The sequence below is a fragment of the Phalacrocorax aristotelis genome, chromosome 3 (genome assembly GCF_949628215.1).
Source record: "Phalacrocorax aristotelis chromosome 3, bGulAri2.1, whole genome shotgun sequence".
Classification (NCBI taxonomy): Eukaryota; Metazoa; Chordata; class Aves; order Suliformes; family Phalacrocoracidae; genus Phalacrocorax; species Phalacrocorax aristotelis.
In genome coordinates this window covers 108605850-108627705 of record NC_134278.1, presented here as the reverse complement: position 1 = coordinate 108627705, position 21856 = coordinate 108605850, and the positions used below count along the sequence as shown (strand labels likewise).

General features: G+C 37.5%; 1 protein-coding gene across 2 annotated transcripts in view; it reads left to right on the top strand.

Annotated features, from left to right (window-relative positions):
• HAAO (3-hydroxyanthranilate 3,4-dioxygenase) overlaps positions 1–21856 on the top strand; it is a 37927-nt gene that overhangs the window by 4429 nt on the left and 11642 nt on the right. For both annotated transcript variants that reach the window (XM_075089025.1, XM_075089024.1), the window contains exons 2-6: positions 45–123; positions 8477–8560; positions 10230–10336; positions 13233–13322; positions 14032–14075. In XM_075089025.1, the coding sequence (XP_074945126.1) occupies positions 45–123; positions 8477–8560; positions 10230–10336; positions 13233–13322; positions 14032–14075 (404 nt within the window). The remainder of the gene's footprint in view (positions 1–44; positions 124–8476; positions 8561–10229; positions 10337–13232; positions 13323–14031; positions 14076–21856) is intronic.

Genomic DNA, 21856 nt, shown 5'->3' with positions numbered 1-21856 from the left:
CACTGTGAGTGGAGGTAGCTTTAAAAAGTCATTTCCTTTTCTAGGCATCGTCATCAACTGAATGTGATGTTTGTTGGAGGGCCAAATGAAAGGAAGGATTATCACATTGAAGAAGGAGAAGAGGTAACCTATAGGTTGTTTATGCTTTGGTGTCTTAATTGATCGATAATGATTAAAATCCAGATACTTTTGAAGCTACAGCTACAGATTAGCAATGCCAGGTTCAGTGATGTTGTATTTATTAGATCTATTCGAAGACTTAAACAGAACCATACACCATCTGTGCATTTCCTTTGAAACAAGCACATGAGATCAGATCTATTTTGCTGTAATTCATTTCCAAGAGGCAACTAGAGAAAGCGTTCTGACACATGAAAATGTCTTATTTCAACATTTTGGAACAAAACTTTGGAAAGGTAACGATATTTTTAAAGTGATATTTTGTTGCAGAAGATCGGTCTTATATTTCAAAACTAAAAAAAATTCAAAAATCAAAATTAAATATTTTGACCAGCTTGAAATTATATTTTTCTGGACTTTGTGAAATATATCAGCATTTTCAGCTTTCATTCAGGTTTGGAAGGTTGAAGAGTACAGTCCCTAAGCATTTTTCATATCAGTCCCCTTCACTGCACTTCATCTGTATCAAAAGAAAGCCATCCCACTGCTTTGATTCTGAGTAGCCATTGTGCCAAATACTGAATATAGGAAGAAAGAGTAGAAACCTGTCAGAATTCTGCTTGGCCTGAGGACTCCTCTGAGTCACGCCTGGCTCTGAAGGAACCCTAGGGGAAAGGGGACACTACAGGCCTGGCAGTAAGGATTTCAGGACAGGAGAAAATTTGCCTTGCTTCCCAGAAGAGTAATCTAATTTCACATAATTCCAATAAAATTTGGCCACCCAATTTTAAGTAGCTTTGGAAACCTAAGCCTAAGCTTTAAGGCAGAATTGAGTCAAGTTCAATAAAATGTTTTAAAAAGAAACAAAAATCTGTGTTTACTTATTACTGATTCGTTTCTCACAAAACGAACGCAACCATTTCACAGCAGCCTTTATTTTCTGTTATAATTGTGCCATGCAGGTGTTTATAGTCATTATAACAGAAAAGCAGTTGCTACCTTATCACTGTCAGACTCCTGCCTGCTTTGTATTGCCACCACAGTCTCACATCCCACCCACGGCTGTGGGCACAGGCACCTCCAGTCACGTACCAGGTTACCCATCACGCTCAATTACATCCCTTCTAATCGGCGGCGCAGGGGGAGCTCTGGCAACACCCAGGACCACGCTGGCAGGTTGCTTCAGCTGGGAAGGAGGCAAGCCAGGTCTCAGGGCAGCGCCTTTGAAGTGATTGCTGCTAACCAGAAGAATTTAGCATCCATCAGATATTTACACGGAAATTCCAGAGATGCTTAGCTGGAGAAAACAAAACGTAGTTTCGTTAACACTTTTATGTCCCTGGGAAAGGAACAATCACATCTGTACTACGACTGCTCAGAAAGCACTAAGAATATCTGACCTGTACACTGCTGTTATGGCATATTGCTGAGTATTATATATTAGATTAAAAAAGAGTGAGTGAATTTTGTTATCAATGTCATGACATCAAGGCTTGGCAAAGCATAAAATGAAAGTATGTGAAGGTACATATGGAAGTTAATGATTCCAAATAATTTTTTTCTGTAACTTAATCTTTCTGGTTTTATACAACTAATTTATTTTCTTTCTCTGAAGAATACATTAGAGCCATACACTAAGAGAGGAACATACAAAAACAAGCTGAAGTTTAACTGGTACAATAGCCTGCACTACAATATTAAACAGATTGTAATTTTTTCCTTTTCTTTATGATCTTGTCTCTCCCTCCATCTCCCAGTTCATACTGGATTATCTTTGGTCCCTGGCCCACTCCTGTGCTGTTTCATTTTTAAAAAATTTATCTCCTCCTCACCCTCCCTTAAAATGAAAGTTAGATTGATATAATTTACTTCATTTTTTTTTGTTTGTTTTACAAGATGTTCCTGTGTTTGAAAAGAATTTGGCCTACCTTTAATAAGCCTAAACCCATTGTATGACTTTCCAACAGTATAAAAAGTTAGCTGTATCTATAAAGGCATAATTATTATCAGTGTGCAACAGAATAGTAAATTATTGCTAATTCAACTGGATACAAGATTTTTTTAGGTATCAATACATACTCATTTACATAGCAAATTTTCCACAATTATTCGGCAACAAAATAGAAACGTAAAATTCCTATCAGATAGGAAAGTTGGCAATATACACATGAGAAGTATTATCATTTACATATCAGTTTAACATATAGGCCAATTTTGTCCAGTTTTATGGACGTACAATACAGTCATATGTTACATTTTACCACAGCTTTTCACCAGACACATTTGCATTTTCCTGTGATCAATTAAGCCTTTAGATCCATGTTTTTCATTAGAGAAGAATTGTGAGGCAGAGAGTGTCCTAGTAAAAGGACACATAGCTAAATTAGACTTGGGATTAAAAAAATAATAATTCAAAAATACATTCAGCTCATTATTTTGGCAGGTAAAAGGTCATTTAGATTTCTAAGTGACAATTCGAAAGACAAACTATATAGGTATACTGTTAACAGGCCAAATCATGAATGTGAAAACCCACAAATCCTTTATGCAAATTTAGCTGATGCTATTCTACTAGATAATTCTGATAGCAAAGAAGTGTCGGTTTAGAAAAGAAAGTTAAATTTAGGAGTGTTTATCTCTGTTCACTCATTATTTTATGCCTGTTATCACACAGCTTATAGTATGTCCTGTGGCACAACTTGCGCTTGTCAGCCTGCAGTTGACAGCAACAAGGGGTTCACATGCAGAGATGAGGGCTTAGGAGCATCCCTCTGCTGCCAAGCTCTTCTCTGCTGGTGCTGTTGATGTGCAGGTGTATTGGGAAGACCAACTGTGACTGGCTAATTATGAGAAAAGCTGGAGGCTTGGTTTGGACTTTTTTCAAAGCCTTTTAGGATTGTCTCCTGAGCATTTGCTTAGGCTAAAAAGGCAGCTAGTTTCACACAACTTTTTTGCTCCTCTCAGCAAGCAGGAGTTGTATGTAAGTAAGTTTTCTCTGTGCTATATCGCTTCCTTCTTAATTTTCTGCACACTACTTATTTGGCATCCTTCTGCACAGTAGTACTGCCTCATGCCTGAGACATTGTTTCCATTGGACAGGTTTTATAAGGAACCAAATCAAGCTGCACCTTACAAGAGATAAACCATTCACAGTCTTTGGCTTGACTTTACCACTATATCATATTCATTCTTTTCCCTATTTGTAATTGTTAATTTCCTCCCTGCTCCCTTCTCCATCAGAATAGAGTCAATGAACATCTACTCGGACATTCTCTGCCTCTAAATTAGACACATTCTCAAAATGAAACTGAATTGCTTTGGGAAACGCACCTTCTGTTGAAACATGGCAAAAAAACTGCTGTGAGAATGCACCTATATAGCTATATAGACCAAACGTTCTTAATATGCACTAAAAAGAAAGTGTTTGTACTATATAGCTAGTTTTATGAGTTTTCACAGGAATTATTCCAGTCTACCTCACTTGTCAAGACAGTTTTGGATTACATGGACTAGTGACTAAATTCTTGTGTAGTCAACTTGATGAGACCACTGAAAGCTTCTGTGGCGGCCCTGACATGATGCTCAACCCCTCATGGCTACGGGGTAGCAGGTGCATTCCAAGTACCAGGGAATAGTCCTGGATGTACCTTTGCCTCTTGAACTTTTCATCATACAGTAGCATTTGTGAGTTTCGGCATTGTAAAGCCTGAGGTGGGGGTGGGGCAGGGAACCCCTAGTCATTTTATAAATTCACCATGTAACTTAAAAACTGAAAGGGGGTATGTTTTGGAAGAAGTTAATGGCAGATAAAAACCATGATCATAACAAAGCTTAGCTATATTAAAACCAAGTTCAGATTTTATTTGCTGCATTGCTTGTGCTGCTTCAACGCAAAGTGAGATATGCTAACAGCTAAGTCTAGAATCACAGAAGTAGTTAGGCTCCTACCTCTTTACCCACTTCAGTCCACCACTTAAACACAATGATTCTCAACTAGATGACACGGATTTCTTAACAATTTATATTCTGACGTTGAGTCTACATAAAACAGTGCAGTTCCATGCAGAGAAATTCAAAACAGCCTTTCATCTACCACCTGCAACACATTTGCATTGGCACAATATTCTGCTCAGTTTTAAAAGCCCAGCTTCTCATTGCACTGTGTGTGTTTTACCCTAAGTTTCTGCACTCAACATCTAGGTTGTTTAACATGGATACAGCCACCGAAGTACTGATGCAACCTCACAGGTTAGAGCCCTTACACTGCAGCCCTAAAGAGGGCTCTCAGAACCGAAATTCCCTCTCCTTTGATCATGTTGGCCAATCTCTTTAGCTTCTTCTAGCATATTTACACAGTCTGACTGAGATGTAGTAACATTTTGCTCTGAAACACGATACAGATTTGAGGTCACATCTGCCACAGCTCACCTGAGTTTTCTAACCTGAGTTTGGGTTTTTCTTTTTCTCCCCCTCACACACACACCATAAGTAAGACTTGGCTCCAGTTTCTGGAAAATTACCTGCTTAAATGAAGCCTGAACCCTTCCTTCTAGTGTGTGCTGCTCTCTAGGCAACATGCTTTTGAGAAACTCTTCCCTTGCAGCCCTTTGCATTACTGTATGGGGATACTGGATGCCTGAGGAGGGGAAACAGGGGCTAGGTGAGCATTCCAGCAGACGGTATTGTGGTGCTTATCTCCCAAATAAAGCTAGGAAAACTAGGAAACTTGTGGCAAAGCAAGAGAAACTTTTTCGCTTCTTTACATTTAAACCCCCCCCCCCCACATTTATCTGGTGAAAACTCTTTGAATATTTTAATATGAAACAAAGCTCCTTTTACAAAGTAATGAGAGTCATGATCCTTTTGCATCAGAAGGAGATTGTGTCTTCAGAAATAAGTTTGCTGTATAAAAACCCTTGGGATGAGTCTTAGCTAGTACTCGGGTTTCACAGATTAAATGTAAATGAGCAGAGGGGAAAAAAAAAAAACCCAACAACAAAAAAACCCAGCAAACCCACAACATAGTTTTTTCTACCTTCCTCATCTCTTTGCCTCCTAGACTTCCAGTGGCTGAAAAACCTTGTGATGACAGAAGGAGAAAATTGTTTTTCTGTGCTCAAATAGATCAATCACCACCAAAGTCTGGAGAACATCCAGGCTCTACTCCCACATCAGAATTTGATTTGCTCCACAAATTAATTTAGTACTTAGCAATCTCACAAGCAATAGAAACCGGGATATGCCAAGTCAGAGCCTAATCCCAGAAGTGGCTAAGCTATCCCAAATTCCACTTTCAGAAGCAGTCAATACTCAAAGTACACTGCAGATTGCAGGTATGTAGAGGTCTGTGAATAAGCTCTCAGCTACAAAAGCCCTCACAGAGCTCTGGGCTCCTACACCTAGGCAGAGCTTGATATCAAAGGTGGATGTAAATTAAGTTACATACATTGCTGTACATAAAATCGACTTGTTTTTTAATTGGCCAATGCAAACCGATTAGAAACACTGTGTTCTTCCCCTGCTACATACTCCCTTTGTTACTCTGCTAGAATACACGTACCTGGATGAAGGAGCAATACAATTCTCACCTTGTTTATATGGTGGGGATGATAGTGCTCTTTTCAAGGTGGTATCTACACTTCTACTACCCTGTTGAAATTAATTCCTGTCAAGACAAGTAGCTTCAGTGATGCTTCTGCTAAAGGGAACAGCGAACTCCCACCTCTCCACATCTCCACCTGTTTTCTCCAGAAATGCCTGTGTAATTTATTTTATGAGTCTGCATAATTGAGTGAAATACCCATTTACAGACTTGACAATGATTCAGCACTGGTCATGCTGCCTTTCACTGCAGCTTAACACAACACTATCAGGTTTGAAGCTCGATCAAGAAGAGTGAAGCAGGCTAAGGAAGGAGGATGTAATTCTCCTACAGTAAGGTAAAGAGACTGCACTGACTTACTCTCTAACTATATACATTTTTGTGTATATACATACATATATATGTGTGTGTTTGTGTACCCCCCAACACACCAGTACTTCCTTAGTCAGGCCTTGATTCTTCCAGGAGATACTTAGGAAGAGGTTAGATTTGCCCAGAATGCAAAGCTCAGTCAGCATTTAGAAAAAAATAACATTCCAGCAAAAAGACAGTACAATACTGTGTTGCCAAACTGTCCTGTGAAATGGGCATGGACTGTAACTCACTGAGAAAACAGTTGACAGTTTTCTTGGTAAAAGTTCAGGGTGTAATATAAGCAAAGCAGTAGTATCAATAATTAGTGCCACTTGTATTAGTCACCGTTACATCAGATGGTTTATGGATAACAAGTGCTCAGACATTTTTAAAAAAAGTTTTGAAGAATAGACCATAATTTGTAGTGAAAGGTACTATTTAAATTCAGTCAGAAAAAACAGTTGCATTGGCAAAGTGTAACCCACCTCATTCCTCCTTTCCCATTGCAAAACAATTATTTTAATTCAAAATTCAGCATTCAGAATCTTTCCTTATGACTGTGATGCTCTGCTATTGAACTGGATGGCTCCCTTCCCCTCCCCAGTCTCTCATTACCAGAAAGTTGCTTAGCTATGTGATTCATGGTCACAAGTAGAATAAGCATCTGCCTCTGTTGTCCTTTCCCTCTCATACATGTCCAGTACATGTGTTCAATAATAGCTTCCTCAGTAGTTGTAGGGAAGATAATGCTCCAAAGCTCAACAATCCAAAAAGGATCTTTCAATTTCAGCATTACCAGGGCCATATTACCAATGACCTGTGTGATAATCCATCAGGATCTTAAGGTCTTAGATGAGTCTTTTTTGACATGAAGGAGAGATCATTTCCCCACTCAAATCACTTTATGTTGTACAATGAGCAGTTAGCTTTGCCCGATGTGCTCTGTAATGAGGGCTACCATAGCATTTTATATGGTCATTCAATAACACCAAAGAAAATGACAGGAAAAGAACATGGGGAAATGGAGTGTAAGAAGGATAAGTAGCCTGGCACTGTGGCCACCTGGAAAAGAGTCATAATTTATCCATGGTGATGTCCCCGGCACATGGTGAACTTTTAACTCACGTAAGAGCTCTCAGTGTGAGCTCTTTTCCAGTACATCTTCAGGTCTCTCAACTGTTTCATTCCCTTGGCAGCGTATTTATTCTTCCTATGTTCATAAATGTGTTGCTTGAATTCTCAGGGGTACGTATTAATATTTTGAAATTGTTTTGGATGTAATCTTGATTCAAAACATTTATTAAACTTTTCCAATGTTGAAAAGGTTTAGTTTGGGGATTTTATATACTTCAGTGGTTTCTTCTTTCCCTTATTTATTTTCCATTTTGCTAAAATTGTAGTGAATTACTATAAATAAAATTATTTTCATTATAATTCTAAGTTTTAATCAGGTTTCAGACCTGATTTAGAGAGACAATTTCAGCTGCACTAGCAAGTATATGAATTAATCTGTTTGGTTTGTAGATATAGCAAACAGAACATGGAAAGCATTTAGAAGCTTGGCAGAGTGCGGCAGAAAGTGAAAGTTGACTTTTTGGTATATTATCACTCTCTATTATATAAAACAAGGAAAAATGTTCCCATTAATCCGTGTCAGAGAGACCCGCTTACAGATCATAGCACAGTTCTGGCATGAAACATGAGGCTAGGTCTGAGCACCTCAGAGCCCCCACAAAGCTACTCTGAAAACAGAGCTGTGTAAAGGTCACTGAAGACAGAATTATGGGTTCAGTGGTTCTGTCCTTATACATGCTTTGAATATAATCCTTTTCTATACACAGTAGGAAGAGGAGCAGCTGTTGCCGGGCTTCAAGGGTATCCACAGAAATAAAGCAGAACAGCTTCCAAATGGGCAATTATTCCCATATGAGAAATCTCCATTGAAAATGAAAACACACACCCAAAACACCTGTGCATGCATATCTGGAGCTTTTTTGGAAAAGTGACATTTAATTTGACTGAATGTAACAGTTAAAACCCTGCTACATCTGAAGTGTAATTAACAGATGTCTGAACCATAACATCCCAGCCCTGGAAAGAGTAACTCTCAGGAGTAAACATAGCGCAGTGGAATTCCACTGGGTTCACAGAATAGCTCTATAAGCAGTTACAGACCTCTTAGATTGTCAGACATATGTAAGATAATGGAAATAATACATATTTAGTATAATTTTCAAAAGTAACAAAGGTTGAAAGTCTGTTATTCATTGTTAGGAAAAAATCTGTAATTATTTGTAATTACAGATTGAATGTATTTTTCCATGTATCCTTTATATACAGAATACGAAGTACAGAATGTTTTGGAGTAGTTGCCTTAATGTTATTTTCCTGTTCCTTCAGCTTTTTTACCAGGTTAAAGGAGATATGTGTTTGAAGATAATTGAAAATGGGAAACAAAAAGACATCGTCATCCAAGAAGGGGAGGTAAAACAGGGTTGTTTTTCTGTTATTGTTGTGCATAGGTATGTTAAATGAATATTCTGTGAAGTATTTAAAAATCCATTTATTCCTGCTGTGCAAGACATGGCATCAGGATAAAAAAAAAAACCACAAACAAACAACCTTCAATGCAATATAGCAAATCCCATGTGATTCACAGCAAACAACAATGCACTGTGTTCAACATTTCGTGACTTCAATAACAGATAAAAGTCTCTCTGGGAATTTGGGATACCCATTTAGATAGTCAGGAATATACTGAGAGGAGTTGCTATTCCCCTGCATGGCATGGAATCTGGCATGTGAATTCAAGTGGGTCAGTCTTTGATTTACACATTGCCAGGTACATACCGCCCACCCACCCAAACACACCATTACCAAACTGCCTAGAACTTAAAGTTGAGAGATTTAGCTGTTTTCAGCCTTCTCTGGTGCTCACAGCTAGCCTTCACAACCATCACAATATAAGAAGAGTTTCAAAAGAGCAATTTATGGATAAAATGTGTCCAGCTGCACTCAGTGTTTTTCCTTATAATAGTGGGCTTGCTAAAGTATAGGCTGCAGTGCTCTTAATGAGAGCATGACTAGATATTTTACTTGGTGTTACTACAAGTTATTAGGTGCACTGCAACTGCCGTTCATTATTATTGTCACAAGGTTGAACTGCACGCAGTCTTTGAAAGGATTATTAGATCTAGTAGGGCCAGCCTTTAAAGTAGAAGACATATATTAGACCCGATAGCTTGATGTCGTTAAAAGTATTATGACATTTTCAATGAAGAAACAGATCTACATTTTCAAACCTATAGATGGTGAGATTCTGGTAATACACTTCACACTGGAGAAGTACGTCCAGCTGAGATCTTAGTATGTACCAGAAGCATTAATGAAAAGGAGCACGTAATATCCTTAGTGGGAAGACTGACACTAGTCCTGGTGAAGCACTATCATTAGCTCTACTTTGCAGACAGAGAAATTGTGATGACTTGTCCAAACGTGGATAAGAAATCTGTAGCACTGAAGAACAGTACAGGCTTACCACCTTCCTACATATTCAGATAGCTGCCACTAAAAGGTTTATTCTCAAACCTCAGTAATAGACTTTTCCCAACCAAATGTTGACTATTCACTTTGTCACTTGCGTGACTAAGTAGCCTCTCATAATTTTTCATTATTTCTGCAGAGGACAACACTCCTTATCATGCAATCAGAGGTGCTCTCTGTGTTGGAGAGATACATGTGGTTGATTAGATTAGACATTTTCTTGAGCTGACAACAAACTTGCTTTTAATTGCCATTTCTACTACTCAGAAATTGCAGTAAATTTATAAATTCCAGATAAGTAATTGGTTAGATTTTCATTTCAGTTGTGTCTAGCAATGATGATCAAACCAGAAGGAGAGCACCTGACTGCCGTAAAGGCAGTGCTGATTGCAGAGTCAACGGTCATCAGTCACTGAGGAAGCAAGAAACAGTATCTGCTGGGCTGTTGGTACCAAAGTGGGTGCAGCTGCAAAGGAGCCACACAGTGTCAACAAAGAGTAGGGGAAAAGTGGGGCAAGGAGCAGCAGATTTTGCAGATTGGGGGGCAGGGGAAGGGCAACACAGAGAACAAAAACTTCCTGACACTGATGCTTTCCATTTCTTTGAACAGATGTTCCTCCTACCTGCTAGGATACCTCATTCTCCTCAGAGATATGCAAACACTGTGGGTCTTGTGATTGAGAGGGAAAGACTAAAGACAGAAATTGATGGGCTCAGGTGAAGTATAAACTGTTGGCTAATCTGTTAGGATTTGTAACCAATTTCTCATGTCAGTACAATACTGTATTTTACTTTCCTGATAAATTATCAGATTCACTGTGGTAATTTTGTACTAATTTTCTCCACACAGCCCTTCATCTATATACACATAGACAGACACCTCATTTAGCATTTGATTTAGTTAAAGAAGGCACATGTTGAGATGTCTTAAATGCATGTTGTGGTTACAGCTATTTACTTATGTATTGTTCACTACTATTGCCCTAAGTTTTAAAATCTCAGAGCTCTGTAACAATACAAATCAAAAAAGATTTTTTTAGTAATTCTGACAGGCAGGCAGAACATTAATTCCTTTGTAGGCACTGAAAGCAAAAAGATGAAGAACAACTTTCTTGGCAAGTGTGTGGGAAGCTGGAAACAAAAGACAATTTTCTTAACACTAACCCCTCTACATGCTACATGTCTTTACCTAATTTTTACTGCCTTATGAGAACATCTTCAAAGAAATTAGATGTTTACTTTGTATTCTAGTGGGAGCAGGACTAGACCTTGTCCTGTGGTCATCCGGAATTCATAGGTCTAAAAAGGCAAATTATAGCAGTAATATTAGCTGAGTTAGCAAAGCTGTTTTGATATTAACAAGATATGACTGACCAAAGAGAGTTTACACCTATTGATGTAATTTATAAAGATTTAAAACTGCATTAATAACTGTAACATATTGTTTCTGTCCTTTTGCCTACAGTTTTGATTGTTGCATGGGCAGTGTCACAGCAGGAAGATTGCGAATATGCAGAGCTAGAAAGATATACTTTTTCATTCGAACAAAAAAGGCTAAAGAAAGAAATAAGAAACTAAGAAAGGAACTATTAAAAAAAACACCCCACACCCTATTGGTTTCCAAGCTAAAGACAAATCCAGTACATTTAAAACGTTGTTCATCTACACGCTTGTCACTTCTTTTTTCTCCTTCATTGCAGGTCTGTAGATCATGAGCACTTATATTATTAAAAAGATATTTTGAGCTAGAAACAATTGTCCAGTGATTCAGAGAATGTTCAATTTATAACAAAGGAACATAAGTAGCTTTAGATAACTTTAAGTAAATAACCTACCTTGTACTTGAAGTCTGTGAATGGTATGAGTTAGAGAGATGCTGAATGCCTTCTAGGGATCTCAGATCTAGAGATTTGCACTCCAATATAGTCATGCTCTTGTGGAGAAATTAAACTAAAAGCTACCATATGTTTTGCAGGTGGAAAAATAATTCAATTAACAAAACACTCTTAATTGAAAATATCTAATCAGGTGCCTGAAAATAAATCACTTACAGGTTATTAGTGCCCTTGTTTTCACACTGACATGATGAACAAAGGCACCTGAAGTTTTGGAAGCGAAAAATGATGTCATACTTTTGAACCTGCGTTGTCTCTCTATGTGCTCCTGGGAAAGATGAGGATTTACAACTAGAACTTCTAATCTTCTCAAACTTTTTTCACTCCCAGCCACCTGCAGCAAAGACTGTACAAGAGGAAGTCATAAAAACATTGAAGTATGCTGACTCAAGGTCTAATACTATGTTACTGTTCTATATTTATTGTGCCTACAAGCCTCAGTCGTAAATCAGAGCCCCCAGCATGCTGATTATTGTACAAGTGAAGAATAAGTAGCCTGCCCCAGTGTTTCAGCCTAAGTAATGGTTACATGCTTTATACTGTAAGAAAAATGAACTAGCTAATCTTAATCCTATGGCAAACAAGTACAGAAACAACTAAGTTTGATGTTAGTTACCTGGTTGGATTCTTCAACACCTAGTGAAGTGCAAAGTCCTTCCCAGGTGCAAGGCCTCTTCCCAGTTGAGATGTTTGTAACATCTCTTTCTCTGTAGATTCTGTGTTCAGAATTTGTGCTTGTAGCACAGCTTTTTCCATATTGGAGGTATTAGTAACATTACTCTCTTCTGAGTAACCCATTTTTGCAAAACTTGAGGAGCTGGGAAGCTCTTAGAAAGTTTCTGGACAGTACTTATATAGATAGAGAAGACAGATATGAATACACAAACATGCATAGTATAATTATGTAAGCCTTGTTTTCCTCTACAAACACACATTCCAGTGACTTTAACCCAAAGGACACATAGGACCTATTTACAATCAGTTGCAATATGAGTGACTGTACTGGAACATCACTCCCTTGCCAGTCCATGCAGTCTTTTGTAGATCTGTAGGTAAATTCTGTATTTGCCATTCCGCAGATTATAGCGCCCTTGACCTGATGATCTCAGAACAATTTATTTATTTAAGACATAAAGTAATGCAAGTGAAGCACTAAATTACTCTTCAGAGGGGCAAGCTAAAAAACACTCCCCAAATTTACGCAGGTGACAATCACCTAGTTTTTGAAAAAAAGTCCATAAGCCACCTTGTTTTCTTATTAGTCCATGCATGGACAGTAAATAAGCTGACTCAAATATAAGCATTTATCTCATAGCTGCATGGAAGTAGTTACTGGAATAGTTACTGGAAATGGTATTTGGCAACAGTTAGTTTTGCAGTAACTACATCCAAAGTGGGAGTTATTGATCCCAAGGGAGCATGGCACCAGTAATTTCCAGGATTGAATCTGGAAAGTTTGCTAAAGAAATTTGGTGACTTAGCTGTGGTTGATCAGCAGAACTACAGGCCCTCCATAGAAGTTTGAGCACCCCATCCACTGAGTCAGCTAACCAGGGAAACAGAGAACTTCCCCAAATAACCATTCTTCAGAATAAAGTACACCAGGCTTGAGAATAACACATCCTTGCACAACATCAGGTAGCTATTTTCTTGAAGAGACTGAAACTGCCTGATCTGTTAGTTAATAAAAGGGTTGACTAACATTTTTACTTTGTCAGATACTATGTTGGAGAATCAACTAATGTCCTCTTTGAAAAATGGTTTCACTGTGAAGATCTCGGCACTCAACTTATCCCAATAATTCAAGAGTAAGCATTTTTCTGTGTAAATTTTAAGAGAACAGTTAAAATGATCTAATAGATCTTTACCAGTCTGTGACTTACATAGATAATTTTCTATTTATGCTGCAGTTTACATAGACTTGTTAAAAGTTAATTGCTGCTCTACAGATTTTTATTCATATCTTGTATACCCCAAACTCATTAAATCAGGTTTTAAAAAAATATGAAGATCAAGTGTTCCTCACATCTGTCTGGAACATACTTTTTGAAGAAGTAAAACCACACTGCTGCTAAGTACAAAAGATTTGAATGAGAAATTAACACTGAATTGATGCTAGGTTAACTAGGTAAAATACAATTTCCTTAGGGCTTCCTTCACTCTTGCTTTAATCTAAGTACTTTTAATTGATACTATCCATGAATAATCAGGACTGGCAAATTTGGTAGAGAGCTGCTTTCTAGGAAATGTGTGAATGTCATCAATTAACTAATCAATTTGTTAAACAGTTGCTAAAGGTAAAAAAGGAAATTGTTTATTGCATGAATTTTGGAGGACTTTCAGACAAACCTGTCAATAAAACAGGTATAGCCCTATTGAATATACGTGATAGTAGCTGAGGATCGGCACATCCATTCTCAGCACAAAGCTTAATGGCCAGTATTACTACCTAGTCTTTGTTAACATACAGAACATGAACATGACTTTTTAATGGTGTTTAAATGTTCATTATTCCAGGTTTTTCAATTCAAGACAATATCAAACTGGAAAACCAAATCCAGGTAATGCAAATTAATTTCGGAATTAGAACAATTATTGTATCTGATTGATCAGCAGTAATTCTCTCCACATAAAATGACTAAGTTTCTGTTTTTCTTTCGGATTATGTAAATTAAAGTTACTTTGGAAAGTAATTCCTTTCATTACCCCAACCACAAATGAAATCCATATACTTGATTACCAACAGCATTTTGGTTGTTCGTGTGATGCCATCATAATGACCTATCAGGTAATTGTACAGTGCAAAATCTCAGTATCTCTATCCTTGCGTGCCGTTCAAGTCTTACGCTAACAAAATTTCATTTCTTACTGCACAGAATGAGGTTTTTTGAGTTGAATCTACACACTCTATACCTACTTGTACTCCTTTACCTATGGCTATACACTGTGATTTACTCTTCGGAAATAAGGCTACCTAGAGAAAGACAGGTACTTTTAGTTTGCGTAGGGTCTCATCCATTTAACATTTTATTTCCATGTTGTCTCACCCTGTTTTTTATTTTGCCTCTGTTTATGGAAGGTGATTGCAACTTCCACACTGGAGCAGGTACTCCAGTTGCAACTCCACTCTTGAGTCTGTTGAACAGAGGCATAGGACATAAAAAGAGTGACTGTTAAAGAAAACGAATTTATTAGTATCTTTAGGAATCAGATCTCTCAAACGTGATGGTTGCTTTCTGTATGGCAACTGAAGTCTCTACTGCAAGGATACTTGCAACAGCATGTTCATTGTTGCTGAACTCTTACAAACCTGTTGGCCCACAGCTCTACATGAACATCCAGCATGTGCGTGATCCATTGTTATTGAATAACATAAACTATGTGCAAAATACCACCCACCTGTCTTAACTGTGTTCAAAAGACTACACTATGTGACCATGCACCTGCAGAAACAGTTTCTACGGACTATTTGCAAGTGTTTTAATAGGTGCAACCCGGTCAGTTCTGCTGCAGGAACTACCTGGAGAGTCTCCATGACATTGTCAGGTTCTTAATCAACACATGGAAAAGTACAGATCAGCATATGTGCAGCAGGAGCTGCCTGTGGGATCTCCAGGACAGCCTGAGATTCCCACCCAGAGAGTTGCTGCACCACTTAGCCAAATGCTGTTGTGAAGGCCACCAGTTCAATTCTGTTGTTGCAAAATCAGTCTGTTGTCTCGTCTATGCAGGTGACTGACTGGGGGACGTCCTGCACTAACCAGGAAGTTTAGGGCTCGGGTGCACTGCACGTGCACACGCACAGAGCCGTAATACCCAGCCATGCTACTCTTACAACTACATGACAAACTGGAATGTCATCCTTCAGTCACGCCCGTAACTTAAATTCCATTGCCCTTGCCACAAGTTAAAGATAAATTTTAGTTCTTCTCTGTATGAAGTTTTTGGAACCAGTTGTCCTTAATCTCCATTTTAATTCCCAAATGTCTTAAGTAAGATGATTTTTATGAATTACTCTAATAGAGACAAAAGTTCTAGTGAAACATTATTTCCACATCTATCCCATTTCTCAGCTTGATAGTCATCATAAAATGTCACTGCCTGCTGTCTCAGTCAATAACGGAACAAAGTTTTTACTCAAATCCTAAAATGGGGGAAAGATGTTTTTTGCATGAACACCACCTTCCTTAAAAATAGTTGACTAGATCATCATCACCAAAATGAAAAGTTCAGCAACCTTACAAGCCCTTGCAATTAGGAAACAGTAAGCCAGTCAGAAACCCTGCCTGAAAGACTTTCCAGCTGAACCAGCTTTTGGCATTGGCTCTTTGACTGACTAGGAAATGTGCTTCTCAGAAAAACGCTCTGTGTTGCTTACAAACAAAATGTTGTCGTCTCCGAGATCTTACTTTTATTTATATGCACGATCAAAATGTGTGTATTTTAATTTGAACTTATATTAATTTGAACTTATTTCAATTTGAGCATGTCACCTGTGCAACACATTTGGGTGTTGGTGGTTTGTTATTTGTTATTTTGGGGTTTTTTTATGAGGCAGGAGCGTAGGTAGAGCAGGTACTATCTCTCACTGTGTTCATACACTGTCTAGCAGAGGAAATATAATTTCAGATGAAGCCTCTAGATGCTGCTGTAATAAAATAAATATCATCTCATACATACTACCCTTGTTCAATACAGTGATTTCCAATAAGCATCCCTTGCCAGTCTCAGCTAAGAGCTTATGTGTCAGTAACAAATTAATTATATTAGTGCAGAAAAAAAGAGCATTAAAGATTTATATTTTTAATATTTTTGCAGATTAGAGCTAAAGAACAAACCTGACAATAAATCAGAAGCTACGATATATCTTGACACTTTTTTTAAACACAGAACTCAGAGAAATTGTTATTGACAAATCCAGTACAGAAACTCTTTCCTTGTAATTTATTCAAAAGCTGTAAAAAGGCCAAAAGGCATGAGACTTCAATTAAAGCTGCAGAAAGTCTTTTTTTTCAAGACCAAAAAAAAAAAAAAAAAAAAGGCAAGTAAATGTAGTTATTTTGCTCAGAGCTCAACGCATCTTCTCCCCCTGAATGGATTCTCCTCTTGGATTAGCTGCTAAGTCAAGACAACCAATATTTGAAATGCTCTTGGCTTAACTCTTGCTATAAGCAAAAAGAAGTCAACAAAGTTACAAGGCAGGCTTTCAGCCTGCAGAATGGCTCCATTTTTCCAATTTTCAGTTCTCATGGACAATAAGAAGCTAAAAGTCTCAGTGGTGTCTTACACATGATGAAAATACACCAGAGTTTTTAGTTACACAAGTCTTAGCTAGCAGCTCCTGTAGCTGCCAGTGACACATGTTAAAAAAAAAAAATTAAAGTTTGACTGACATATGAATAAGCTGGTAATATGTTCCTTCTGGAGGCATACCCAAATGATAAAGAAATAATGCTTTGGATTTATTCCCTCAGCCGCTCCTTTCTTTTTTTTTTCTTAAGAAGTAGAATTTAACAGCCAACATGGCACTTATAACAAGCTACCACCAGTTTACCATTTTCCCATGATGTTTCACTAAAGACATGTTTTAACAAGATTTAAGCTGGCCTGTGCAGAGGGCTGGGTTTCAGCCTCCTATTTCAGTTTCTCTTCTGAAAATCCAGAACCCTCAGTTTAAAAGTGCCAGATGAAGTGCTCTCAGAGGTTCATCTCTACATAAGCCTGAACTAATGCCTCCCCTTTTTAGCAAGAAATGGAATAAAATTTAAGAAAAACATCTTGAAGGAAACCCTTGATTGCAGCTCCCTCATAAAAGAAAGCTATAAATGGAATCAATCAACCTCCAATTGCTTTAAAAAAAACACTGCACCAAAAAAATACCCAGACTTTTCCTTATTTTTTTAATGGTTTCTGGCTCAGCCAACAGTAGGGCAAGTCCCTCTGAAAGCAGGGAGCTCAGAATATATGAAAAGAACAGCAGTAGCTACTAAAAAGACATTTTTAGAAGAGGCACTCAAGTACCATCAGGTGAAATACAATCAGAAACTTATATTGCATGGAATCCTAACTTAAGGTATCTTCCCTGGAACTATTTTGTTCCTGAATTACTAGCCTCTTTTGTTACCACATGTTGAAATAAAGCCTGAGAAAACTCTTCCATCCTTTTATCAATAAGTGTGAATATATTTAGGATATAGTCTAAGCATGGAACACCCAAGATATGTTGGTTTGGTTTACTTTACACAATTTTTGACATGAAGAATCGCAGTTATCAAAGCAACTCTTGCTACTTCCAGTTGAATCAGACTGGAAGCAAGATTCTCTCAAGGTTTCTATTTCATTCCGATTTTATAGTCAAGAGGACAAGAGATAGTCCAGACAGACAAACCCCAGTTCTAATAAACAGTGATGGCTGAATATTGTTCACAGAACTATCCAGAGGTTCAAAAGTTTGTCCTGCCAGGCTCACTGAAATAATCCAGGCTTCTTTTACATGAAATTTGATAGGAAAAATTGCAAGAAAAGACTTTTCCTAAGTTAAGCTTGTTCAAAAATTATCTTTAAAAACATCAATGGTGCAGGTAGAATGTCAGGTTTCTGTTTATCCAAATTAATATACTTCTAATTATCAATGAAATTTTAATTCCCATAAAATTCAGTTAAAAGTACCTCAGAAAAATAAAAACAAGGAGAGGAAGAAATTCTGTCTTCATTAGAGTAAATATAGGACCATTATTTTGAACTTAAAATAACCATATAAATATTTGTGCCTTTCTGTTGTAGGGATATTGAAATAATTCTAAATATACTACCACTGAGTTTGGTTTTTTTTTTAAATAAGAATCATTATTTTGGAAATAAGTTTTATTTGCTATGAAGCTGTTTAGAAAAAGGAATATTTGATTCTCTTTTCTCTCATCTTTTAAGGACTTCCAACATATCTAGATTGCTCCTTCCATAATATGTTACTTCTTTCTGCTTTGAGAACTTGTGTTAAAAGAAACATCTTATGAGCATTTAGATATTAAGGAGTGTTCCTCTAGGGAATTTATTTTGCAAACAGCCACCAGGAGGTCTCCAGGACAGAACGGTATTCAAACCGATTCAGAGAGCCAATCATTTTAAAATGCCTAGACCCACCATAATTGTACAGTTCTCTGAGATGCTGTCTCTCTAATTTTTATCAACAACTTGAATCTATTCCTTTCTCACATCATCCTTATTGTCTCTATTCTGGCAAAGATGCCCACATAAATACACTGTTCATCTTTATCCTGTCATACCTAAATCCTTTAAGTAACTGACAAGTCACGTTCATATCTCTCCTGAAGTCCACCTGAACTGCAAAGGGTATGTAGGTGGAAGAAGAAAACAGAATTGCCTACATGTACCTCTAATCCTGTATAACCATGCAACCCTCTCACTGGCTTCATCCATTTTCCCCCACCCTTCATATTTAACAGCTTTCCACACCACACCGGTCTCCAGTGAGTATATAGCCAGCACTGGAGATTAAGAGCTCAGATGAACCAACCTAAGTCAGCAACAATTAATACATAAATAAAGTAGAACTGCAATGTCTGAGTATGGCTGCTATAATTTGCCACATGAAAACTTCCTCTAAACCTTTTAATCCCAAATTACAGTGCATCATCCAAAACCCCAGACTGCAGGCTGCACATTCTCTGGAGCCAGGAATGCTCCCAGAGCCCAGAACTGCTAATGACAACAGTCACCAAACAAAAACAAAACCAAAATATTCTCCAGGAAGAAGTCTGCTTCTCACAAAATATTCTCAGCTGAGCCTCCTCAAAGAGAGGCAGAACATAAACTGTAATCTCCAGGAGCTCTCCTAATGCTTCACCATGGGAACCAAGCCACTGCTGACCTTTAGTACATAATGTATATAATAAAACTATCAGGGAAATTGGAATAAATGCCCTATAAAGTTGTTTTCCTTTCTGTTAAGACTTTAGTGAAAAAAAAATATAATATTTTTAAGAGCTTAAAGCTCAGAGCAGTTTCACAGCAGGTATGACTTCTCTAATAAGGTAGCTTCTTTCTTCCTTACGCTCTCAAATGCTCCCCAGACAGCAACATCTGAAACAGAAAACTCACTAATGGAGTCAGTCTGACATTTTCACTAGTGTTTCTAAGGCTATTTATTAGTAATAGCTCACACACACTGTAGAAATCCTTGTCTCACAAATATAGTGAGGTCTCAACACTTATTATAATGAAATACCCTACTCCTCTTCTATGGAAGCAGAAGTTACACACAAAGATGATTAATGAAATGCCCACAGTCATATAAAAGGAAGATTCAGAAATAAAAATTAAGATTCCCAATTTTAGGATTGGAACAGTGGTCCGTAATTTCTCAATACAATTTATCACTCTTAAGTAAAATGACATACCTTTATCATGAAGAGCCTTTAAACAGAATTATGGCCTGAGTCTTGCAATTTTGTTGTTCTAATTTATACCTTTCCTTCTGGCTAGTGATATCTCCTTTTGAAAATACTATATTTCTTTATTACAAAAATATTCTTCAAAGCTTTCCTCATAAAAATTCTTCATTTCAATTAGGAAAAAAAATGTTGTTTAGTTTACAGAATAGATTTAATGACACTAAGAAAAATGTGCCTAGAAATAATTACAGGGACAAGTCATAATTTAGCAGTCATGCCAATTCACAGGGCATGCTACAAAAACAAATAGCTACACAGGGAAATGTATGATTACACCGAGTGAGTACTGTATTTTCAGATAAATGTTTCTGCATCTGTACTCAATAACATTAAAATGAACCACCTAACTCCAATAGTAATCAGCCACTGTCAGTGCCTCCACTCTGGATTGTCATACGGAATGAGCTAACTACTCATTTTTTCAAACACAGATACCTGAAATTACGTCCCTAAATCCACAGGTTTTATTTGCAGAGGTATTAAACTCCTACTAGTCTCATTGACATTTCTGTTAACATTGAGAATAAAGCAGATTTTTCATAGGAATTAGGTAGGCACATATGGGAAAACATCCCATATTAATGCTGGCATTGACAGTTAAACTTGAAATGCTGCAAAACTGTCACATTAGAACTATTCATTATGATATAGTATTTCAGAGATGGAAGGGGTGATTAGAAAGTGGACAGAAATAAATGAATACATAATTCTAAAATAACTTGTGAGCTTCTTGTCCCTAGTCTGGACCATTTTACTCTCAGTTAAATGATAAAAAACCAAGGAGGATCTAACTGCTCCGCTTTGGGTAAGGATGTCTTCTGCTTTTACAGAGGGAGACACTGTTTGTAAGGGACTTTCTCACGTCCTTGCATTGAGATGGGGCCACAGCATGCACTGCCAGGCTTTTTCTGAGGCAGCACAGTGACTTAGGGTGGAGGGGCTTTCATAATTGGTAAGAACATATAAGGTGACTTAAAGATTTGAAGATTGTTCCATCTAGAATGTGCTGCCTAGAAGAAGGATGGCATGTTTCTGAAAAACATAGCTGTTCATAAAGCCAACATGTAATCACTTTAACACTCAACACTATTTCAATATATTGAATTTCATGTGCTTTATTGCTCTTTTCCTTTGCAACAAATCTTGAAAAAACAAGGTTTGCAAGAGAGCTATGAGAAGAGCTTGGGGATAGTAGGGCTCAATAAACACTGGGAGAATGAGATGGTGTGATTTCTTGACAAGAAAGTTAGGCACATCACTGGGGTAAGGAAGGGGGAGCTTCTGTGTAACATGCGAGTTTGGGGTAAGCCAATATGCACACATATACCTGGTAGGCCAGTGGCAGTCCTCTTCTACCTGTCCTCTTTATTGCTATCAGAAGTATAGTACTCCCAGCAAGTTCAAAGTCTTCCCTAGATGGTCTCTGTTGAGGCTGTAGCTACCTGTACATTCTGGCTGTTTTCTTGCAAGCTCTTCTCTCCATTTTTGCACAGCTTCATATTCTCAGTCTCAGTACAGTCTCTATTGTTTAACTGAACTCAGCTTCCTCTAAAACCTGTCATTTTCTTTTTAAAATATTTACAAATCCATTCAGTAAACATTATATATTTTTCAGCTTAACATATCACATTCTAATGTAAAGCTGAAAAGAGCTATAAAACCCATAAAGAACACATTGCTATGATGTGAATATTTAATTGTAATGATTTACAAAAATGGACTTTACTACTGAACTATTTAAATGGATCTCCTGAACATGTAAGAAAATATTAGATTTGATGTTCCATTTAGTGATCTTTTACTTGGAGATACATACACAAGACTTAGCTGACTAGCTTAGAATTGCCATCTTCTTGCATTTTGCTGGTGTA